At 37.7% G+C, this 22,226-nt stretch overlaps 1 protein-coding gene and 1 long non-coding RNA gene across 2 annotated transcripts; one reads left to right on the top strand and one right to left on the bottom strand.

Annotated features, from left to right (window-relative positions):
* Positions 1-783: 783 nt before the first annotated feature.
* LOC139140307 (WD repeat-containing protein 75-like) lies at positions 784-18,261 on the bottom strand. Its single transcript, XM_070709465.1, is given in 18 exon segments — positions 784-1,061; positions 2,178-2,272; positions 3,746-3,875; positions 4,200-4,401; positions 5,900-6,028; positions 6,437-6,528; positions 7,141-7,330; positions 8,127-8,290; positions 8,811-8,998; positions 9,582-9,769; positions 10,630-10,785; positions 11,187-11,374; positions 13,108-13,345; positions 13,880-13,955; positions 14,566-14,631; positions 15,182-15,243; positions 15,246-15,310; positions 18,176-18,261. Coding segments are annotated over 18 exon segments (2,550 nt in total). The 3' UTR covers positions 784-826.
* Positions 18,262-18,406: 145 nt separating this feature from the next.
* LOC139139985 (uncharacterized) lies at positions 18,407-20,628 on the top strand. The gene is made up of 2 exons (XR_011553920.1): positions 18,407-18,691; positions 20,167-20,628. It is a non-coding gene; the product is annotated as an uncharacterized lncRNA (long non-coding RNA).
* Positions 20,629-22,226: the final 1,598 nt, after the last annotated feature.

Below are 22,226 nucleotides of genomic sequence, written 5' to 3'. Positions count from 1 at the left end.
TTGTGCATTGTATTTGATGCACAGCTTCAGCAAATAATTGTAGGAAACCAGATGTGCAACCAAACTTCTCCCAAGAAAGAAACAGTACGTGTAGTCTGGGACCTCTCCAGGGTTACAGTGGACGCTACACTTCCACCGGATCAAAGTGTTCACTCTCATTTCTGAAACAAGTGCAAGTTATTATCATTTTGATAAATTGTGTGCAAGCCACAAGGTGTTCAAGTTCACGGTGAAACGCTCAGGGACAGCTGAATAGTAATTTTCCAATTTGTAAAATACTTCTTGTTCTGTTATACATGTTAACAGTGCCCTCACATCAAATTAGTGATTTGATTGAACCAATACGGTTGATGTGGTTAGCATTGAGTTATTTTCTTTGGTGGAAATTTATGTTAATTTGTACATTTATTGGATGTGCACATCTTGGCAGAATCAATACTTATTTTCTCTATTGAAATACAGTACAAGGACAAACACTCTACTATCTAGCGTTAAAAACAACACATTTTCACATATTTCAAAATTAATGTGAAGATGTTTTTTATGATATGAATTGAAATTTCCATGAATTATTTTTCAAGTTAATTTGAATCTGTCCGTCATTTTCACAAAGTTAAAATTAATATAGAAAATGCTGGAAATGCATTATCTGAGAAAAAAATCTGCGAATATTTCTTTTTCAAGACAAACAAACAGTGGCTACACCGTACCTATGACATGCAAGTACCTCTCTTGCAAAAAGCAAACTCCATGCTGGGAACAAATAACTTACGAAAGTGTTGGTATGTTACATTTGGTGGAGTTTTTATTACATATTATATAAAATTCATGACACTTCACTGAAATACTTTTTCATCCATGAGAAACTGCTACGTGATTGTTTGGACACTTTTCTGATATAAACCATATCTTCAGATACCGAGGTCGGCTGTTGTCCTTCTGATTGGTCAATCTCCTGAGCGTGCTCATTTCTGACCTCGCTGACATCCATATCTGATTCATCCGAGTCAGTGTGTTCGTCTTCACTTCTCTCTTCATCGGAGTCATCTTCTATTTCTTTACTATGCACGGAAACATAAAAGTAATGTGTTAGTTAAATTTTCCAAAAAAATGGTAGGTGTATTTTTCTGTTTTCAATATAGGGTTCTAAAAGTGAAACTATTGTGCAAGTTATTGCAAATGATCATCTCGGGATCAACCATTAGATATTTGAAGGGATGATTATGCTTCTGACATGCAATTTAGTTTTGCTTTCCAAAATTTGACAATTTATTTATTTTAATATATACTTGTTTATTTATTTATCGTTTTCAGATTTCTCACAGAATGCAAACCATTTTTTCCCAAATTAACAAGTTTTTATCGACTGACCTTCACTTGGATATTTTTACAAGAAAATCATCATGGCTACAAATGTATACAAAAACTCCTTTTTACTTGAGCAATTTTTTGCTCAGAACATTTTTCCCCCATTTTTAACCACCACCCCTCAAGATCTCATGGTCTATCCCACAGTGTGTGAGTGTGTGTGTAATGTTTTTGTCTCTGTTGAGGTGACCTCATAAGGTAAAGCAATTTTTTGTAAAAGGAAGTAGAACCACCTCTACCAAAACTGATCAGATCTCAAAGTTATACTTTCCTCATTCACCAGAAATTGATGGAACCCCTCAAAATTTTACCCCTTTCATTTCATTAATGGGGGGTAGAATGAGAGGAATGGACGTGTGAGGGATTTACCAATTATGATGTACTTGTCAACATGATTATGATACTTCATGGGAAAAAATACACCAAATATGGATTTCTACATCAAATGTGATCACTCGGAAACAAGTTCAAATTTTGAAGTAAATGATCACACTTGTTACCCTGGTAACCAGTTGATAATAATGATCTCATTACCAAACTTTGGTTCATTCCCACTGTCTTTGATAGATTGAATGGACCACTAGAGTTAGTAATGGGGTGAAATTATTATACTACGACATCTGATGAGCAGTTATTGATATACAAAACACATGTCACATTAAATATGAGTATTGCAAAGTGTTTTTGAGAGGAAGGTGGTAGCCCTCTACAGTTGAGTTTCTGACAAACAAGGTATCTGTACCTTGTGAAAGTGGCACTAGGAGATAATGTGCAATTCATCCAGAAGGGACATGTGCTTTCATCTGTACCTGTTATTGGTTGACTTGGGCACCAATAGTATCTTCATGAATGAACTGCACAGTGAGCTGACAGATGGTAAGACATGGGCCGGTGTTTCCAACATCTGCAAACAAGGAAAAAAGTATGGGATTTTTTTAAACAAGGTTGTTACTCCAAATCTAAAGATAAGTGAGACAAAACTCATGAAAGTACCTCAGTAATGACAGCACCATATCTTCATATCATGGTTTGCCACCTTTTATAAAAATACCGCAATTATACGGTGTCGCTCAAATTTGATCAGAATTGGTACATACCAAAGATCAACAACAAGTGTTATTTCTATCTGTTCAGTGCAGGAAAATTATACATTGATGTTATGACAATTTCTGCACAGTACAACCAGAAAAACAACAAGAAATATTTAAACCAGAAAATTAAGAATGACAAAAGTAAATAAGGTCTGAAACTTTAGGTACTGAAGGTCAACTTTAGCAACATGCATAGCAGAGAATCTTTCTACCATGGATGTACAAAAATAGACATCCATGGTTTCAGCAGATCTGTTAATATGTCACAGTTCATAAACAATGACAGGAAATGACCAATTAGCTGTTTCAGTTACTGCTACCACTCCCAAACAAAATAGGTACCCTGCATACAAATAGGTTAAAGGTCAAATCCTCTTATTCAGATGTGTGGGCTGATTCAGTTCACTGCCACCACTCCTGCACACTTGCAGTATTTCCCTTTTTCTTACCTCATTTGCACATTTTTGACACTGATGTGTTCATTTGAACAAATTCACATATCAAGCCCTACATCTACCTGTACACCAAATACTGAGACGGTAGCTTTGCGGTAAGGGAGCCTTTGTGTGTGACGGACATACATCCGCACATACATACCCACAAATATACAGACATACAGACGCCACTCAGACTTATCATATAAGCTCTTTTTGGTATTTATATATAAAACCAAATATGAGCTAAAAAGTATTTCTGAACTACAAAGTTTTACAATTTCTGTTCCATACTATCCACAATCTTGCGCTGGAAATACTTGAACAGTATGTTCACCTTGGTGAATTGTTCAGTATGATGCTTACAGATTTGCATATTGCTTTGATATGCAAAAGGGAAATTGATACCATAACACATCGGTGTAAAGATAAACTAGAACAGCCACCACACACTCAGGTTGGATGTATAAAGAAACATGAGATGAAAGATAAAATGTAACATTTTTTTTTTTTCACTGACTGCGCAGTGTTCTACCTAGGGCAATTAAAGCATAGTGGCCACTCTCTTTAATTTTGGTTAAACAATAGACATTCATAAACATGACCACTAATTACAGTATTATGCATATTAGCCGCTGTGCTATCAGACATTAATGGGGACAACACTGCTTTGGAATTTTACCAAATCAACAGCTTTACTCTCTCAGCTCTGTGATTTCATCCTATTGCAAAGCACCACTGTTGAACACTATCCTGATACAGTTAAAGGACAGAATTCCACGCAATGCAGACACTCATCCATGTTGTAAAAACATCTAATCTACTAAGCATATGACTTCAGGTAGAACAGACCTGTTTGACAGCAGCTGTACTTGGAGTTCCATGCATGACAGCACCATATATCTTCATTCCCTTCCGTTCCCTCTTCTCCAGCAACGCAGAAAACGGCGTCAGCGGCAGATTCTCTTGCAAGTTACTCTGATGGACAAGATCATATTAACAGTCTTTACATCAACCTAACAACAAAGCTCATATGAAGATTTATTTGCTTCAAATATTCTCTATAATGATAATAGCACAGAGCAATGTTCTTTTGTTTGTTTGTTGTTTCAAAAATAGATTTTATTTATGTTTCACTTCTATGCATAATCTTTAACCCTGAAATAAACTCTGTCCATTGAAGTACACTGCTGGGGAAAATGATCTATTATTTTCACTGGCTATTGGGAAAAGATTGGTTGTCTATCAAAATGATATGGACAGTTTCACACTGACAAGACGTTCTGTCCATGATACCAAAACTTACCATTTGATAGATTTCTGTTTTTCAAGCTTTAAAAATTCTGCCTCGCTCCTGATGGTCAGAATCTGCTGCAAATCATCCATCAGGTACAGCTGGGATTTCTGTTGCCATGCCAACACATCTGGACCTGACCGTTCTTTGGCGTGAGGAACAAATATGGCGGCCATGATGGATGCTTTCTTGACCTGTATGTAAACTTTGGCTCCTGCTCAGTGGCTTTAATACAAACACTGTTGGATTAGAAAAAAAACAAATATAAAGAAAGCAAATGTGTAAGTGAAACCTTCAAAAGACATTTTAACGAATGGGACCACAGGCTCAACAACACGCATGCATTACTGACAAAATTTGTCTGCATTTCAAGCACCAGCGTCCCGGCGGCACACATTGTAACAAACCTGCAACTGCAAACAGCTTTATTATTCCTGAAAGCTGTGAGGTTTTGCATGAATTGAATTACACAAATCTTTGCATCCACAATTTTTATCAACATGATGAAGAAATCAAGGTTTCCTGCTTAGCAATGAGAACCTGTACTTATAAAATTTCTGTAATCTCTGAGAGTCACTTTGGGATTTTTTTTAAAATTATGGTGTCCATGCTATATCAGCATATGTCACATGTAAAAAAAAATTTTTCTTGGAAAAGAAGCTCTTGAGTCAACAGTACATCTAACAAGTCATCCTAGATGACACAGTCCCCACTTGTTAATGGGTACTTTGATTACAAGTCCTCAGAGAGGATAGAGTCCTCTTCATGAATTTGGTCTGTGATGTCTTTTACTAAGTTTGAATAAAATCGGTGAATAAAATCGGTTGAGACGTGCCCTAGTTTGGCTAAGGACATGAAAAAATTGTAACAAAATGGCTGCCATGCAGCCATATTGGATCACATCATGAACGAATTGACTTACATATGTATGACATAGGTTAATGTCCTTGTACCAACTTTGATATAAAATCGGTTGAGATATGCCTGAGTTATGGCTGTGTACATGAAAAAATCATAACAAAATGGCCACACGGCAGCCATATTGGATTGTATCACAAAACAAATGGACGTGCATATGTATGACATAAGTCAATCTCCTTGTGCCAACTTTGAATAAATTTGCTTGATACATGTCTGAGATTTGGTTCTGTACATGAAAAAACGTAACAAAATGGCCACACAGCGACCATATTGGATTGTTTCACAAAACAAATCAATGTGCATATATATTACATTGGTCGATGTCCTTGTACCAACTTTGAATAAAATCGGTTGAGATATGCCTGAGTTATGGCTCTGTACATGAAAAAATTGTAACAAAATGGCCGCCTGGCGGCCATATTGGATCGTATCACAAACCAAATTGACGTGCATGTCTATGACATTGGTCAATGTCCTTGTACCAACTTTGAATAAAATCGGTTGAAACATGTCTGAGTTATGGCTCTGTACATGAAAAAATCATAATAAAATGGCCGCCTGGCAGCCATATTGGATCATATCACAAAACAGATCAACGTGCATATGTATTACATAGGTCAATGTCCTTGTACCAACTTTGAATAAAATCAGTTGAGATATGCCTGAGTTATGGCTCTATACATGAGTCACCATTTGTGTTTGTCAGTACATCCCTGTCTGTCAGTCAGTCAGTCAGTCAGTCTGTCTGTCTGTCAGTCAGTCTGTCCATCCCTGTCTGTCTGTCTGTCTGTCTGTCTGTCTGTCTGTCTGCCTGCCTGTCTGTTTCTCACCTTTAGTTTTGGTGATGGCAGCAAAGTAATCTGTAGATGGATCTTTTACAAGGCTGACTATGTCTGCGCCTACATCAACAGTCCAGAACACTGTAACAGAGAAAATGTGGGAAAAAAACAGATGAGAGAAGAAATGGCCAGCTTTGGTTGTACATCAAGGCAGTAAAGGTTTGATTTTGTTTGAATCCTGCAACTTTTTGGAATATTAAACATTGTCCATGCTTCACCATGAATATTCATATAAAGTGAGGGTATGGAGATACATACAGTTACTTGTGTCTGGAGGCCTAGAATTATCCCTATTGAAGTCTACACAAATCCTGCAAGGACTGTGCTTTGCAGCAGCTATCACCAATCCACATACACTCTCTGCACGCGCTAAATTTTTAATTGTATATGATATTTACAGGAATTAACCCTTGATTCTAAATCCAAACTGTCAGTGTTTGAGATACACTGATTTAAACTCAGTACTGGTTATCGGATCGAAGCGCATACCTGAACATGTCAGCAGATTCCACACAGCAAGCAAGTTATCCGACGTTACCACCAGGTACTGAGATGATGCTCCATTACCAAAGTGCATTTGTCTGTGTAGAAATTTTAACAATCAGTTGCAAAAGAACAAGTCATTTCTTTTGACAGCAAATCAGAAGATATAGGAAGAAATTTGGACAGGAAATATTATTCAGCAAAGAATAATACAAATTTTCATTCAAGGCTGTGGGTAGAATTTGTAATACCAGCATATTACTTTTTGTGAATGTAAACATTGTGATGAATTGCCAAGCTATCACAATGCTGTATTTTAGCAGTAATGTTCAATCTATTTTATAGGTTTTGTCACAATATATTTTCTTTTATTAAAATTTGATAAAATCTGTATGGGTCATATAAAAGATTTTTTAAGTTTATGTATATATCAATGTGCAACACAAATATAAATAAATATAGTTGGAAACAGGATAAATAACTCTTATCTCTGCAACACTTTTTAAACAGTATAAATAAATCCATATCTGCGACACTTTTAGCAAAGCAATGACTAAACTTTTCAACCCCCATTTCCTGTGAACAGCCCCACCATCACTATTGTGAGTTATGTTAATAAGCCATGGAGGTGAAAAGTTCAATTATACAAGTTAATATCATGGTGACATCACTCTGAAGACTAAGTTTTAACTGTATAACATTTTCCATACCTGATAATGGCCTGATTTATTGGCAGCGGACTCAGAACCATTTTCAAATCATTGAGATCTGGATCCCAGAGTGTAATTATTTGTTGGAATGCTACGGCCAATAGTGAACCGTCAGTTGAGAAGGCAGCTTTGACCGCCGGTAAATCATGATAGAAACCAACAGACTGACAATTCCAGCATTCATTCTCCCCTGGAACATTTAAGACAAAACAATGCATTATTAATAAGGTGGATGATCTGATCTTGTGTTAACCCCTTGACTACCAAGGCCAATGTATTCCTATATACCAGGCCCCTTATGTAAATATTGATAAAATCTGGGGTGTGGTCATTGCATCAACACTGCTTAGAGTAATAAAAGTTCACGCCACCATACTGGTTTTCAATTCTAACAGCTCCTATATATATAAAACTGAGGAGCTAGAGCCTCTGTATATAAAACTGAGGAGCTAAAAATTAAGTAAGTACCAATAAACCATATATTTTCTGAATCAGCATGAAATTTCCCACTTTCTCGTACATAAGTTTGTATTTTCAGGTCACTTTTTATTTTAGGGGAAAAAACGAAACAAACACCTATTTAACTGTGCCGGATATTTCCGGCACTAAAGGTATATTGTAATTCAATATGGTGCCAGATATATCTGGCGTTCAAGGTAGTCAAGGGGTTAATGCACCGACAGCGTAGGAGGGATAGAGATTGAGACTGAGTTACAATTTCAAGTTATATTTGTCTGAAACCATCTTGGTGCACAACTCAAGGTGCCATGGATTTTCATATTTTGATACTGTATTACATTGAACTATGTGTTATGTTGTATAGACTCTACTTCAATCGTCAAGCTTTTCAAGGTACACAGCTGCATGCAGTGTGAAAAATCTCTCACTGACAACGGGTGTAGTGGTATCAGACTTTCAAATGAAACTGATATAGTTTATCTGAGAATTTTATTCATGAGACATGATAATGTATGACAGTCACTCACGATAGATGTCAGAGTCATCTACCAATGTCCATATCTTGAACTTCTTGTCCAGACTTGTGGTCGCAGCCATTGGAGATGTTTCTAGTTTGTTGTTGGGTGGTCTCATGCAGAGGTCAGTGACCTTGGCTTGGTGTGGTAACTCAACACAGGTGTTGAGTATGAAACTAAACAGAGATCAAAAATGCTCACAAAAATTGTTCACGGAAGAAACATACACAGAATGAGAGGGTAATTTAACAAGATGCCCAACAATCTACCTTGAAGAGAGATATTTTATGTTGAAACATTTTTTTCAGTGACAATATCATGTGATTTACAGGGAAATAGATGTTAAAAAGGCTGAACACATGAACTTTACGACATTACAGTTATTCAGACCAAAGATCAATAAAATATAATTGAAAGTTTTACTTGGGTGTGAAACGCCTGACATAAAATCAGAAATACACACTGGACAATGAAGTGAGACATATAAAATATATGGCTATTCTAACTCAAAATGACCGATTGGTTAGTCAGTAATATTTACCAGAATGGTTATACACTTATTACATTTCACAGAGGCCTGAAATATAACATTTAAGTACGTTCACCACTGAAAAGTAATTGTAAAGTCACATCACTTCACTCAAATTTTGCATTTCAATGTTTTACATGTAATTGTACAACAGAATATGTCTATACCTTTGTCTTTCAGCATCCCACTGCCAGAACTTAAGCCTCATTTCCATAGATGTCACACCATCATCTCTCCTTTCAACGGTTGCCAACCAATCACCATGGCAATCAAAGGCTGCATTTTCAACCTCTGTGTGTATGATTGGCTTATCCAACTTCATCGGGGTAATGTAGTTTTGGCAGACAATGTCGAGCTGACGATAATCAGAACATAGTGAAAATATTGATTATTTTCGATAGATAAACAGTTACAGGTTGCTACTCTGAATTTGTTAAAATCTTCTCTTTCCTTTTCCTGGTAGCATGTGCATGCTTTGGAAATGGATTAAAAAAATATAAGTTGTCCTTCATCTTGGCTGGAGTCATTTTGAGTGCAAAGAAACGGAAATTATGAATTCTAACTACACTGATATTCATTCAAACCAAAGCCTGTTGTGTCTCTACTGGATTAACAACTTTTCATTTTTTGCAAGTTCCTTTACCTTGAGGGCATCAGGCAAAGTGAACATCTGTGAACAACCATGCTTTTCAAATTGAACACATTCTTAGCTCTGTTGATGTCATTTTTGGCAGGATTTACTCAAAATGTAACCACACAGAATGTAGTTCAAACAAAAAAAAAGCAAAACTGCCTGACTTAGTATCACAACACAATCATGTTTTACATACTGAACATTTAAGACATGGGATATGACACACTTTCGCTCAAAAAGATTTCGAAAGCTCTGACTCTCTCTTTAATTCTGGAAGAACCAAATGCCAAGTGCAGAGACTTACATTGAACAATTGTTTATCGTTGTGCATAGCATAGAACTGTAGATGTCCCGGTTTACCATTCATAACAACAGCCTTGGTGCGTGGGTCAAGGGTCAGACCTGTAGGTATTGTTTTCAGTTGTTGTGAGAAGGCCCTTGTCAAACCCTGGAAAGTCTGCACCACATTACGGTTAGAAAGCAGATGGATGGCTGTATCGGAAAAATAAAAGACTCGTTTATCAGGAATGCCTTGAAAGAGAACTGCATTGCAATGTAATAGTGAGTGATCATACTTTTTGTATATGATCATGCAATCTTGTGTATGACCTAATAGCTGTCTCCATGACAACCTTGCTAAATCCTGAATGAAATACTTGCCAATTTTGCGAAATCTCAATTTATCCAATTATGTTTTAATGGATCAACGTGAAAGTTTCTGCATTACTAAAGATGGATGGTTTGAACTGAGCCATTCTGCCATTCCACTATCTTCAGAGATATCTGACACAAAAGCCACCCTAGGATATGTAAGATTACTAATACAAGGAGGACTCCCTAGGATATGTAAGATTACTAATACAAGGAAGACTCCCTAGGATATGTAAGATTACTAATACAAGGAGGACTGGTCAAGTATTTTTAGGTATCCAGGATTATTCTGTATCAACCCTTTCACCACAATGGTTTTGCCCAAAGCTATTGTTATCAATGGGAGTTGTGGACCTATTTACTGGCTATTTGGGGATGGACAGGTTCAGTTAGACAGCTATGAAGATGAAACAGACACTGAAAATGATGAAAGTCATGAACAGCACTGAGAGTTAGTCTGGAGTAGTACTTTAATCCAGTCTGTTCCTTCTCCAATGTATGGCATTCACGGCAAAACACATATTAATTTACCAAGCAGGGAATCAGTGGCAGCAGCTTTTGAACTCTTCTGCACATGAAAAGCCGAGGTGTTTTATCCATCTTGTTACAAGGCAATATTGAAAAATCACTTTAGTAAAACACATCCATGTCATTACCAGAATGTCAAATATGACAAAGAGTGATTGTTTTGACAATCTTACCATTATCTTTGTGGCTTGTTGCTATGAAGGTGTTGTCTGGTGAACAAGACACTTGGTGAATCGGTGCCCCTAACCTAGGCAGGAAGTCTTTGCTATTGGTTGAATACTGCCACTGGACCACTGTACACTCGTGTCCAACAGTGAAAATATACGAACCTGTAAAAATATCAGAGAAGCGATATATACCAAAAAAATCTCAGGCTTCGAATATCTTACACACTTTCACATCCTTATAATGAAAATGAAATTTGTATTATGAATACATTCATATCATGGTCAAAATTTTGCAGTCTGTATAACTTTAATATATATCATTGTTGCTGTCTGTAAAAATACTGATCACAGATTTGTCTAAAAAATCAGAAGAGGTGGAAATACATTTCTTGTACCGTCCCTGCCAATGAAAGCTAGGAATGAAAAGTTTGGGATATTTTCTTTGGTACGAAATGAAAAAGTACAAGTACAAGCATTCAGCAAAAAAGGTTTCAGCAACTTGCTAAAACTCAGTGACAATATACACCACTGTACAACACAGAAAGAAGAACACAAAGACAAACCCTCTGCAGTAAAACAGACATCTTCCAATTTCAGGGCATGCCAGTGGTTTTTGTTTTTGGACAAACTCTTCAAAGAGCCGTGGAAATTCCTCCAGAGTGTGAGGTGACCGACTGCGTCACCTGTTGCTATGCAGTACTCTGTAGGGTGGCAGGCTACACAGGTGAATTTCCCTTCATTGTGTTCAAAGCTGCAATGAAATAGTACATAGAAACGAAAAAAAAATGCAAGGATGTTACAAATTTTAGAAAACTGGATTATTTTAAGTTTCGTCACGAAAATCTGATAGACGTTGTTTCTCATGTACTAAAGATATCTCAAAGTGGACTGGTGACTTACTTTTGAGAAAACCAAATATAGCAGACAAATCAAGGAAATAACTCTGAGAAAAGATTACGGTAACCCTTCTCTACCAAGCCTATCACTTCCCCATATGCAGAGTCCATAAAAAAGCCATATTGAGCCAAATATGTTATTTGCCAACATGGTTTAACATGATTTTGTTACAGCAGTTTTAGAGATTATCGTAAACATCATGTTTACAGAATCAATGTTTTCAGGGACCTTCAAATATTTTAAGTCTTTGTTACAACAGCATATTGCACATGTCATACCTCTCTAGTTTTAACAAGTCATTGTCAATGACATGGTTCCCACTTGGTTAATGAATTTGGAATCCACTGACAGAAATGACGGGGAAGTGACATTGGCCATCGAATATCAAGAAAATGGTAAGTAAAGCGAATGTGCAGCTGATGTCTGATGTATGAATGGAATTAGTCAGAAATAGTTGGGTCTGTGATCAATGGTTGCAATGTGGTTATATGAAGTCTGAGTGTTGGTACATGTATGTGAAAAAGATGGATATGGGTGGACAGATGTGGAAGTCCCTCACATGGAATGTGTCTGTAGCTGTTGTAAATATTTCCAAATTGACCTGCAATGTCAAAAGCTCAGGTTTATACTAACAAGAGTAAAATATGACTTGACTTAAATTACTGGACACAAAGGGAAATACAGGGCTATCTGTCAATGTAACGACTTTATCAAAGGATTCAGATTCGTACTGAGATTCAGCAAATTTTATCATCATATTTCAAGAAATTTCTCTGTATAAAAGGCAGCCAACATCCCTGTAGTTCACTTGTATTCAATAATACTATCATAATGTAACAAAACTACATTTCACAAAACTGTTTACAATATATTTTAACTCAGTGTTTTTTTGAACTGTCATGGTGAAAGTCAGGAAATTACAAGATTCAGCGTAATTTCATTGCATATATTTCGAGAGCTGATATTAATTCTTGTGGTTTTGACCAATGTCTTTCAAACTTGGCACAACTGAGTGTTGGTATGTGACAAAGATGGATAGGGGCGGACAGATGTGTGAATTTTTTATACAAAACAACAACAACAATAACAACAAATGAACATGCATTTAATATCAACATTTTGCATGGTACAAAGTACAAGACCCGCCATCAACAAAAACAAACATGGCCGTCTGGTAGCCATATTGGATCATATTGCTAAAATAATTTACATCCAAATGTTGAGTTACAGTGCCTTGTCATTGTGCCAAGTTTGAAAGAAATTGGTCAAAACCTGTCTTCATGTTAGCTGTCCTGTAAATGTTAAATACAGGACACCAAATGGCCATCACACAGCCATACTGAATTGTATCACAAAACAAAATGATGTATGACATAGGGAGTAATCCTTGCCCAGTTTGAAAGAAATTGCTCATGGTATCTCTAGAAATATGCGTGAACGGACGCACAGACACGACAAAACCATAAGTTTCCCCAGACTTTGTCCATGGGGACCAACAATCTCAACCTGATGATGACAAATGAAGTTGGCAGGCATTTATGAAGAATAAAACCACATGATTGCGTTTTCCACTGGATAGATACTTACTGTCTCCTACTATCCTCTTCAGACTCTTCAAAAAATTTGATAAAGAGATCTTTTTCATTCACTGCCACTGCGTATTCACAGTTTACACCAAAGGCTACTTTCTTTTGTTGATTATCAAGCCCCTGTAAGACCAATGTTGTTTGTTCTATGGGAACTGTTTGTTTGGCTGTCTTGGGTAGGGTAAAAGATTTTAGGCAGTAGCGTACCTCGCCGGAACCTTCCCTAAATGTGTCCGTTTCTGTAATATTATAAGAATTCCAAGAAATCAGACAAGTTAAATTGCAATGTAGTCTACATTTGATAATAAATTATCCAATGCAGAAAACACAAGGAAAATGTCTTCAGTGTTCTGGCCATCATGTGTAATTGTGACAAATCCAATGTATTTGAACTGTTCACCCCGCTTCCCCTTAAACAGGTCCACAATCAATGATGATAACAATGGATTTGGACCAAACCATGGTAGTGAAAGGGTTAAAACTCCCTGTAGGTGTAAAATACTCTGTGCATCTGTCTATGTCATTTGAAATTGAGGATTACTTACACTCACACACAAAGTGTAGTAATCAGTATAGTTGAAGTTGACAAATCTCATGATGGCTCACTATCAATGTTGCATGACTCACAGAAATATTTTCCAACATTTCCAGAAGGATGAAGCTACCTTTCGTGCTGCAGTTTAATAAAATCTTACACCTACAAAAATACGGTTTCCATCAACAACATTTTAAAGAGAATGATACTTTGTATTGGTTTTGGGGAACACTCTTACCTCGGAGAATGACAAATAAGTTCTTGCTATTTACAGGTGAAAAGATTGAATATATTGACATCCATATTGTGTAGGTCTACGGGGAAAAACAACACATTATCAGTAAAGTGCTGTTTACTGCTATTACAGTTGGTTCATGTATTTCGTGTCTTATTAAAAACTTTGTTACCTCCTTTGTGATTACAATAAATTTACGTACAACAAGAAGATGGTTGCTGTGTCATTGTAACAAATGGATTGTAAGTACATAAGTGACATATGATTTATACATTTATGCATCTCTTTACTTTTACATGTACATGTGTGTCTGCAATTTTACAGAAATTACCCTTGCTTATCTTTTTGAACCTCATTTTTCTGTGCAGTGCTCCGGTTTACTACAGAGAACAATAATACTGAACCAAACCATGGAAGTGATGGGGGGGTTACACTAGTTTAATATTATTGCAAATGTACAAAGTTCGCACAGATATAAAGAATGCATACTGTATGTACAAACTGTCTAAGAAATCTTGTAAAACCGTTTTTTGCGATTGCAAATTTAAAGTTGTAAAAAAAACAAATGCTATGTACATTTGAATACAGAGTACCTCTACGAAAAATTGAACTTCCCCTTGTCTAATGTCATCTAAAAACATTCAAATAAATAGGAAGAACTCAAAAATGTATTTTTCAAAGTGACTTACCTTTAAAAGAATGCCATCATTATAGTCCCATTGCTTTATCGTACCATCTAATGAACTTGTAAATAACTGAAAGACACAATTGTACCTCACAACATATGACATTTTTTCAGATTACTTTGTTCTACTCACAACAATATAAACACATAGTTATAAACAGACTGTCATGAGTTCTTACACTCGAGTATTGCAACCAGTCTTCAGAATACTCTAAAGTGGGAAGATCATTGGGTGATATCTCCTGACACCGTTTTGTTTCTTGGAGTCACATGATTAAATCATAATCAAATCAGAATTAATGTCTTAAATATATTGTATAACTACTTAAAGAACACTGAATCAACTTGTGACTGTTAATGTTGTGAATACAATTAAGTAACATTTAGATGCAATACCAGCAACTAACTCTGGAAGCGTTATTTAAAAACCAGTAACTCTGTCCATTAGAAACTTTTGCAAACCAATCAGCATAGATGAGAGTCTTAAATGTCCTGTCTTTTGACAGACTTCTCTTGGAGTTTGATATGTTCTTTTTGAAAGTTGTGCAGCATAAGTGAAATTAATAATGAAATAAGTTGTGGCACACGGTGAATTTTGTGTAGAAAAATCTCTTTCTTACCTGAAGGGAATTCTGGGAATTTATTGCCAAACCTGTGACGATGTTCCTGTGACCTCTCACTTATGAAGACAGTCACCACTGGTAGTACTTAGCACGTTGACCTCATTGCCACAACAACATAAAAGGTACCTGCAATATAACATAAAAATACCGCAATTATACGGTGTCGCTCACATTTGATCAGAATTGGTACATACCAGTACCAAAGATCAACAATAAATGTTGTTTCTATCTGTTCAGTGCAGGAAAATTCTACGTTGATGTTATGACAATGATTTCTGCACAGTACAACCAGAAAAACAACAAGAAGTATTTAAACCAGAAAAACAAGAATGACAGAAGTTGGACATACTGCTACAGAGAAATAGATGTTTTGATCAAAAAAGGGCAAAAATTGTCCTAAAAACACAAATATTGAAATTTCACCACATTTTTTGCAAACAGCTTCTCAGCTTGTCAAAAGATGATCTGCAACATTTTGCGAAATCTATCAGCAATATAAATCACTGGGCCATATGTATGTTGTAGTTACAGCACGCAATCTTATTTGCGCTAGTGATATGGATGTACATTGTATCCTCAGACAGCGTTGAACTAAAAAAAAATACAGCAATTATATGATGTCGCTCAAATTTGATCAGAATTGGTATATACCAGTATGGGTTACCAATGATCAACAATAAATGTTGTTTCTATCTGTTCAGTGGAGGAAAATTCTACGTTGATGTTATGGCAATGATTTCTGCACAGTACAACCAGAAAAACAACAAGAAATATTTAAACCAGAAAAACAAGAAAGACAAAAGTAATTAAGGTCTAACTTTAGGTTCTGGAGCAACATGCATAGCAGAAACAAGCCCCTGTTAGTTTAGTATAAACAGTCTTCCCCATCTACTGTCTATGGTTGCAGCTGGTCTGTTAATATGTAACAGTTCATAAACAATGACGACAGGAAATGAGTCAAGATCAGTGGAGTTGGCCTGTTTCCCACTGGCATGCCTCCTGCACATTTGCAGGATTTCACTTTTTCTTACCTCATTTGCACATTTTGACACTGATGTGTTCATTTGAACAAATTCACATCTCAACCCCTGCATCTACCTGTACACCAAATACTGAGATGGTAGCTTTGGGAGCCTTTGTGTGTGACGGACATACATCCGCACATACCCACAAATATACAGACATGCAAATCAGATGCAAATGAACTGATTCAGCTTATACGATAACGTCACATTGGTACATCAAATGTGAGCTAAAAATTATAAATCTGAAAATTTACTCAGTAAAAAATTAGCACAGCTTTTCCATTTGGAAAATTTTTTTTTTAGAAATTTACAATTGTAAAAAAAATGTTCACAATTTCATTGTGACCACCCCTCCCAAGATCTAATGGTCCGTCCCTTAGTTTGAGCAGGTCTGCTAATATGTAACAATTCATACACAATAACAGGAAATGACTACAGGTCAGTGGAGTGTCCTGTTTCAGCCATTGGCATGCCACCGCTCCTGAATATTGGCAGAATTTCCCTTTTTTTACCTCATTTGCACATTTGTGACACTGACGTGTTCATTTGAACAACGTCACATCTCAACCGCTGCATCTACCTGTACACCACATACTGAGATGGTAGCTTAGGCGGTATGGGAGCTTTTGCATGTGACAAACACACCCATAAACATACAGACATGCAGATGCCACCAACTCACCATACAAGCTCTTTTTGGTATTTATATAAATACTAAATATGAGCTAAAATGTAGATATAGTGACCTTTGTAAAGTGAAATCGTTTGCCCACCTTCATTACAGTAAAACTTAAATTATAAGAATTGTTAGGAGTCTACTTTCAATCATATAGGAACTATACATTGTAGTCATAACAATTGCACTTTCATATGGTTAGGTTATTATTATCTCATGTTCTTTTGCTGACGATTTTAGTGGTTGCCATCAGCTTTCTTTATAACCTATTTCAACTGTTACTCATTTTGCACCGAATCTTTAACAGATGAAGCTGTCAATAGTGTACGCCTTTACTTTGTGCGAAGGCAGTGTCCACAAGGATGACATCCTATGCAATAATTCGCCCAACAACCCGCTGCTACGATTAAAGGCGGAGCCTCCCTTTAAAAGGACGCAAGGTATGGCGGCGTTCATTGTGTAAGTGGACACAAAACAGGCAACACGCGGGCACACGCTCCAGAAAATGCCACTTTTTAGTTTTCCCCGGCCGCAAAAACACAGACAGACTGCCGAGCGGTCAGCGCGAAGTTGCTACCGATCGAACTCTGTGGTAATATTCAAAGTGATACGCGACTAAAAGACAATTTTTTAGGAAATTCGAGCGTTTGTGGTGAGGAATCAATGACCGTTGGCGATTTGAACCGACCGTCAATCAAAAGCTTGCATACACTCTGTTTGCAGGATTAGCAAAAGGTGACAAAAGGTTGAGATCAGTTTGTGTAATCAATGTTATAGAAATCAAACATCGTACTGGCCAAGCGTTTGACTGGGAGGAGAACTCCACTAATGCGAGAACCTGGGATTGAAAAGTGCGGCTTTAAGAAAATGCATGTAACATGTTGTTGTTGTGAGTGTCTTCTATACCACAGTCCCTCTATCCGTGGATAGAGGGACTGTGTCTATACTGATCGCTTTCGCCGATGTACAGATGGGTAGTACCACAGGTGCTCAAATCAACCTGTGATCGCGAAGCCCCCTGTAAACGTACATAAAAAGTACGTTTACAGGGGGCTTCGCGATCACTCGTTGATTTGAGCACCTGTGGTTCTTCTTTGGTAGAGCTCCCGAGACACCCCTGCCCGGGCAGTACAAGTACCGGAAGGTGTACTACTTTACAATGCGATATACACGTGCATCCGCATCCGACAGTCCCTCCACCATGTGTGTGGACAATCGCACAAGAAGTGAAAGCCTGCTTCATCACTGTTTTTCAAACGTCGAAGACACCTTAATAAGCGCGTAACATACCGTGAATCGGAAGAGAAGACGGTGCGTTGGGTGGTGAAATCAGCGCCTCCGCACATGTCGAGTCTGTACGGCGTGGTCGTCGCCATCTTGGCTATAATGTATAACCTAACATTTTCGAACATTGTATTCAACCACGGGTTACAGTATAATATGATCTTCGGGCATAATGTTTACCTTTTCTTTCTTATGGTGTTGTAAATTATCTTTTACTAATATTTAGTAGTATTTTTTCAGATACCTCTGGTATCTTTTACATTTGAATTAAATAATTATACATTCATCTGTCGAACATCGCATCTGTAATCGACGTCAACCGTTTTTTAGGTGACTCTAAGCTCTGAGCAAAATTTGCCGTCATTTGGTAAGGACGCTGTCGAAAGGAACAATAATATCTCGATAATTTAAGAGTCAAGATGGTGAAAATGCAACCAGAGACAAAGAAGAGGATTGCGGCAGTGTGGAAGGTCACGACAACAGTTTTCCAGTGGGGATATATACCTTTAATTTTGTACCTTGGTGAGTACACGACTGTAGTGTACTGTAGTTACAGGCGTGCTGTGCGAGCGGGCTGTGAGCTGGGTAGTTTTAATAGTGTAGAGTTTGTGCTGTGAGTTGATGCTACGTTCCTACGGTTCGGTACGGTCTACGAATGAGAACGTCGGAACGTAGCATAAACTCAAAGCATTAACTCTCCACCATTAAAACTACCCAGCTCAGAGCACGCCAGTGAGTATATAGTGGTGACTGGCCATGGCGTGCAAGCCGATTCCAAGGCCGAGGGCGCTCTTCCATATGCTTCAGAAAAGTCAATAAATCCTAATATGTAACAGGTCTGACCTGAGAGCGAGCGCAGCGTAGGGTATATCGTCATTGATGTTTTCAGGCAATAGCATGCTAATTTCTGTGTTTGATGCATGATGAATATCTTGGCCATTGAGGTTGAATTGTTGTGAATTGTTTTCTAGAATAACATTTAAGGCAATTTAACTCGGAAATGCCAAGTTCACTGGAGAAAATTATTTAAAACTGGTAAATTATATGATTCCGATCAGTTTATTATATTAAACAGGGGCGGGAACAGAGGCAGTTTAATGTAAAACATGTACTTGATATTCCCGTCGGTAGCTCTCAGCACAAGGTTTTTAATTCTCGCGTGAGTTGACCGTTCATTCTCACGAGAATAGGCTTGTTTCAAAATGGCGGCGCCTAGTGATGACTGAACCGGGCCTTCAAAAGTGATCGAAAATAGTCATTTTGAACCAAATTCACGCTTTCTTTGAAACACAGAGATTCTTTTGTCGGAAATACACTTTGGCGAGTAGGATTTGTGGTAGATGATATCTTTAATTTCACGCAATCCGTGTAAAAGTATTCAAAATGGCCACCTCCGTGGACGTGCTCTCTTTTCAAACTCGTAGGTATATAGAGATTCCGTTCTAAATTTCATGTACAGGCGTTAGTCTTAATGCTCGCTTCGCGAGCGGCCTTCGGTCGCTCTCGCTGCGCTCGCTAAAATAAATAAATATAACACTTCTCGAACTCAACTACAGTCACTGTTCCTCCATATGAGGTGGGAGCGTGCCATAATCCACTGATATTGAACCATGATCCCTCCATGAATGACTGTGGTTGAACTGAACGGCCAGGACGCACGGAGATGGGTGATCTAGCCTTCTGCATTGAGCTCCATGCCTTCGGAAAGAACTAAATCTTTGTAGGGACATGCAGTACATTTAGTACCACTACAAGTTACATGTGTACTATATCCCTCATGCCATTTACAATAGAACCAGAAATGAGATTGTAATATTGATCCCTCTGTGAGATTTACCATCCTTGCATTTACATTGCATTCGAAATCGCATTGCTTATACAATGAAATCTCATGGACAAGTTACACACAAGGTGGACTTTCCGAGATATAGATTGCTAAACAAATGTCCTGTGTCGGGTTTGACATACCTTTCTTATGTTATCTCTTCCACAATCAGGATTTAAAAGAGGTCCAGACCAAGGCATGCCAGAACCAACCCTTCTGAGTCTACTGTGGGCATAGAAAGATAGTGAATGGGAAAGAGGTCACCTGGGTACAACACAGCAAATCCTTCCCCAGACAGATAGCTGGATTAACTCTTACACCTCTATGCAATGGTACAACCTCATTGGGCATGAAAGGGTTAACCTGTGAATACTTGAAAGGATTATTGGGCATTGAAGCAGCATGAAGACTACAGATGACTGTTTTGTACTGCTATTGCATGTATGCAAGTCTACCACTGACTTACCCAGAACCTCTAGCGGAGAAATTTTGACTGCATGGATGGAACTTTTATTCATATTAAATGCAATTCACCATTTCTCTTTCAAATCAGACCTGTTTTTAATATTGTATCCCCTGTAACATTTTCTTTATTAAAAATGGAATGGTAAAGAGATTTTACGAAAAGACAAAATTTTCTCATAGTGTAATATGTGTGTTGATTTACATGTCTTCAAGGTACTCACACCAAGTTGTTATTTAAGCAACAGTGTTCTCCCTAGGCCCTTCAAGCATCACGTCTCCGTGACGCTTGCCTTGGTCGCCGTGACGCTTGCTACAATGCCGTGATGCTTCAGATTTTTCCCGACACCCTTGATGACAGCCCCACTTGACAGCTCAGTGTATTCATTGGCATGGGACATCTGCCAAAACTAGCCTTATCAACATCGTTTTTAGTCCTGAATAGACTTTTTCATGTCGACTGACGAGTTTACATTAATCAATTGACACGTACATAGGTGTTGAAAAACACCGGCCGAGCGGCACATCGGTGCGGCCGCGACTTTGATCATGTGGTTCGAGCGCCGTGTCAATGGCCGTTTATCAAGTTACGTGGGGGATTACAGTGACGTCGATGCCGTGAAAATGCTGGTGGTCAAAGCTATCGGTCAAAATTGCGACCCTCAATAAAGGTTTATAAGGCGTCTATACCTGATGACGGTTAGTCTACATGAAATCTCCATGGCAGTATTACGAATGCGCATTTGTATTTTAATTATTTTTCTGTTCTTGTTGTTGAGACAAACGGTGAAAGTATCAGAGCAGGAGAACGGTAGAGTTCGTGGGCTGCACACGTTACGTTTGCGTCATATTACGCTACGCTGACTTGACCTAGTTTCTCGATGTTGGGGTCACTGTCATTTTACAAGTTTTTTGGCTAATCGTGCAATCGTTCTTTTGCATTCTTGTCGTCTTTTTTTTTATTTCGCGCAAAGTTTTTAAAAATATGAGTTTGGATTTACTGTTTGGTCGCAAAATGATGTCTACAGTGCCATGTGACGTAAACAGGTCAGGCGATTTCCAAGATGGCGGTCGAATGTGTGGGCTTTGAGCGTTTCGCACTGTTTTCAAGTTCAGGTCTCGTTCAGGTTCGCTAGGAGGCAAGTTACTGAAACGCCAGGGGTTTCATAAATTTTGGTGACGATCATTCGTGTAAATACGTCTGAATTTTCTGTTATGGTAAACCGTAACAGTCCCTCTATTCATTGGGACCGTGACCGTAATGTGCTCAAAAACTCGCTGGGACGCTGGGGTACACAGCCCTGATTGTGTGGCTTCGTTGCTTTGTATAATTTCGTAAACAAGTGACGCAATGTTTCATCGCAAATGTTTCTCCATGCAATGAGAGTACGAGTTGAATTTTTACAACTGAAGTTGGACTGCTGAAGAAAGCAAGATGTGACCGTTCAGTTTTCATGTATGAAATTATTGCACTTTATGGTGCCACCTGTAAACTTAATTGTTTATTCCCCTGATACGTTTGTTCATGCAGCAATGTGTAAGTAAATAAAAGGCATATTAAATGACTACAATTTGCAGTTACTGTATTTGTGTGTATGTATTTAAATATATGTTAATAGATTCAAATTAATTATGTAAATTTTATGCAAATTTCCGACATGCTTGCCCTTGATCTAGGGAGAACACTGAGCAATAAAGCACACTCAGCGATGGTGTACCATTCGATTTTGACCAGTTCATGACATATATGCACGATAGTGAGTGCATATA

The sequence above is a fragment of the Ptychodera flava genome, chromosome 9 (genome assembly GCF_041260155.1).
Source record: "Ptychodera flava strain L36383 chromosome 9, AS_Pfla_20210202, whole genome shotgun sequence".
Taxonomy (NCBI): Eukaryota; Metazoa; Hemichordata; class Enteropneusta; family Ptychoderidae; genus Ptychodera; species Ptychodera flava.
This window is presented reverse-complemented; position numbering and strand designations above follow the sequence as displayed.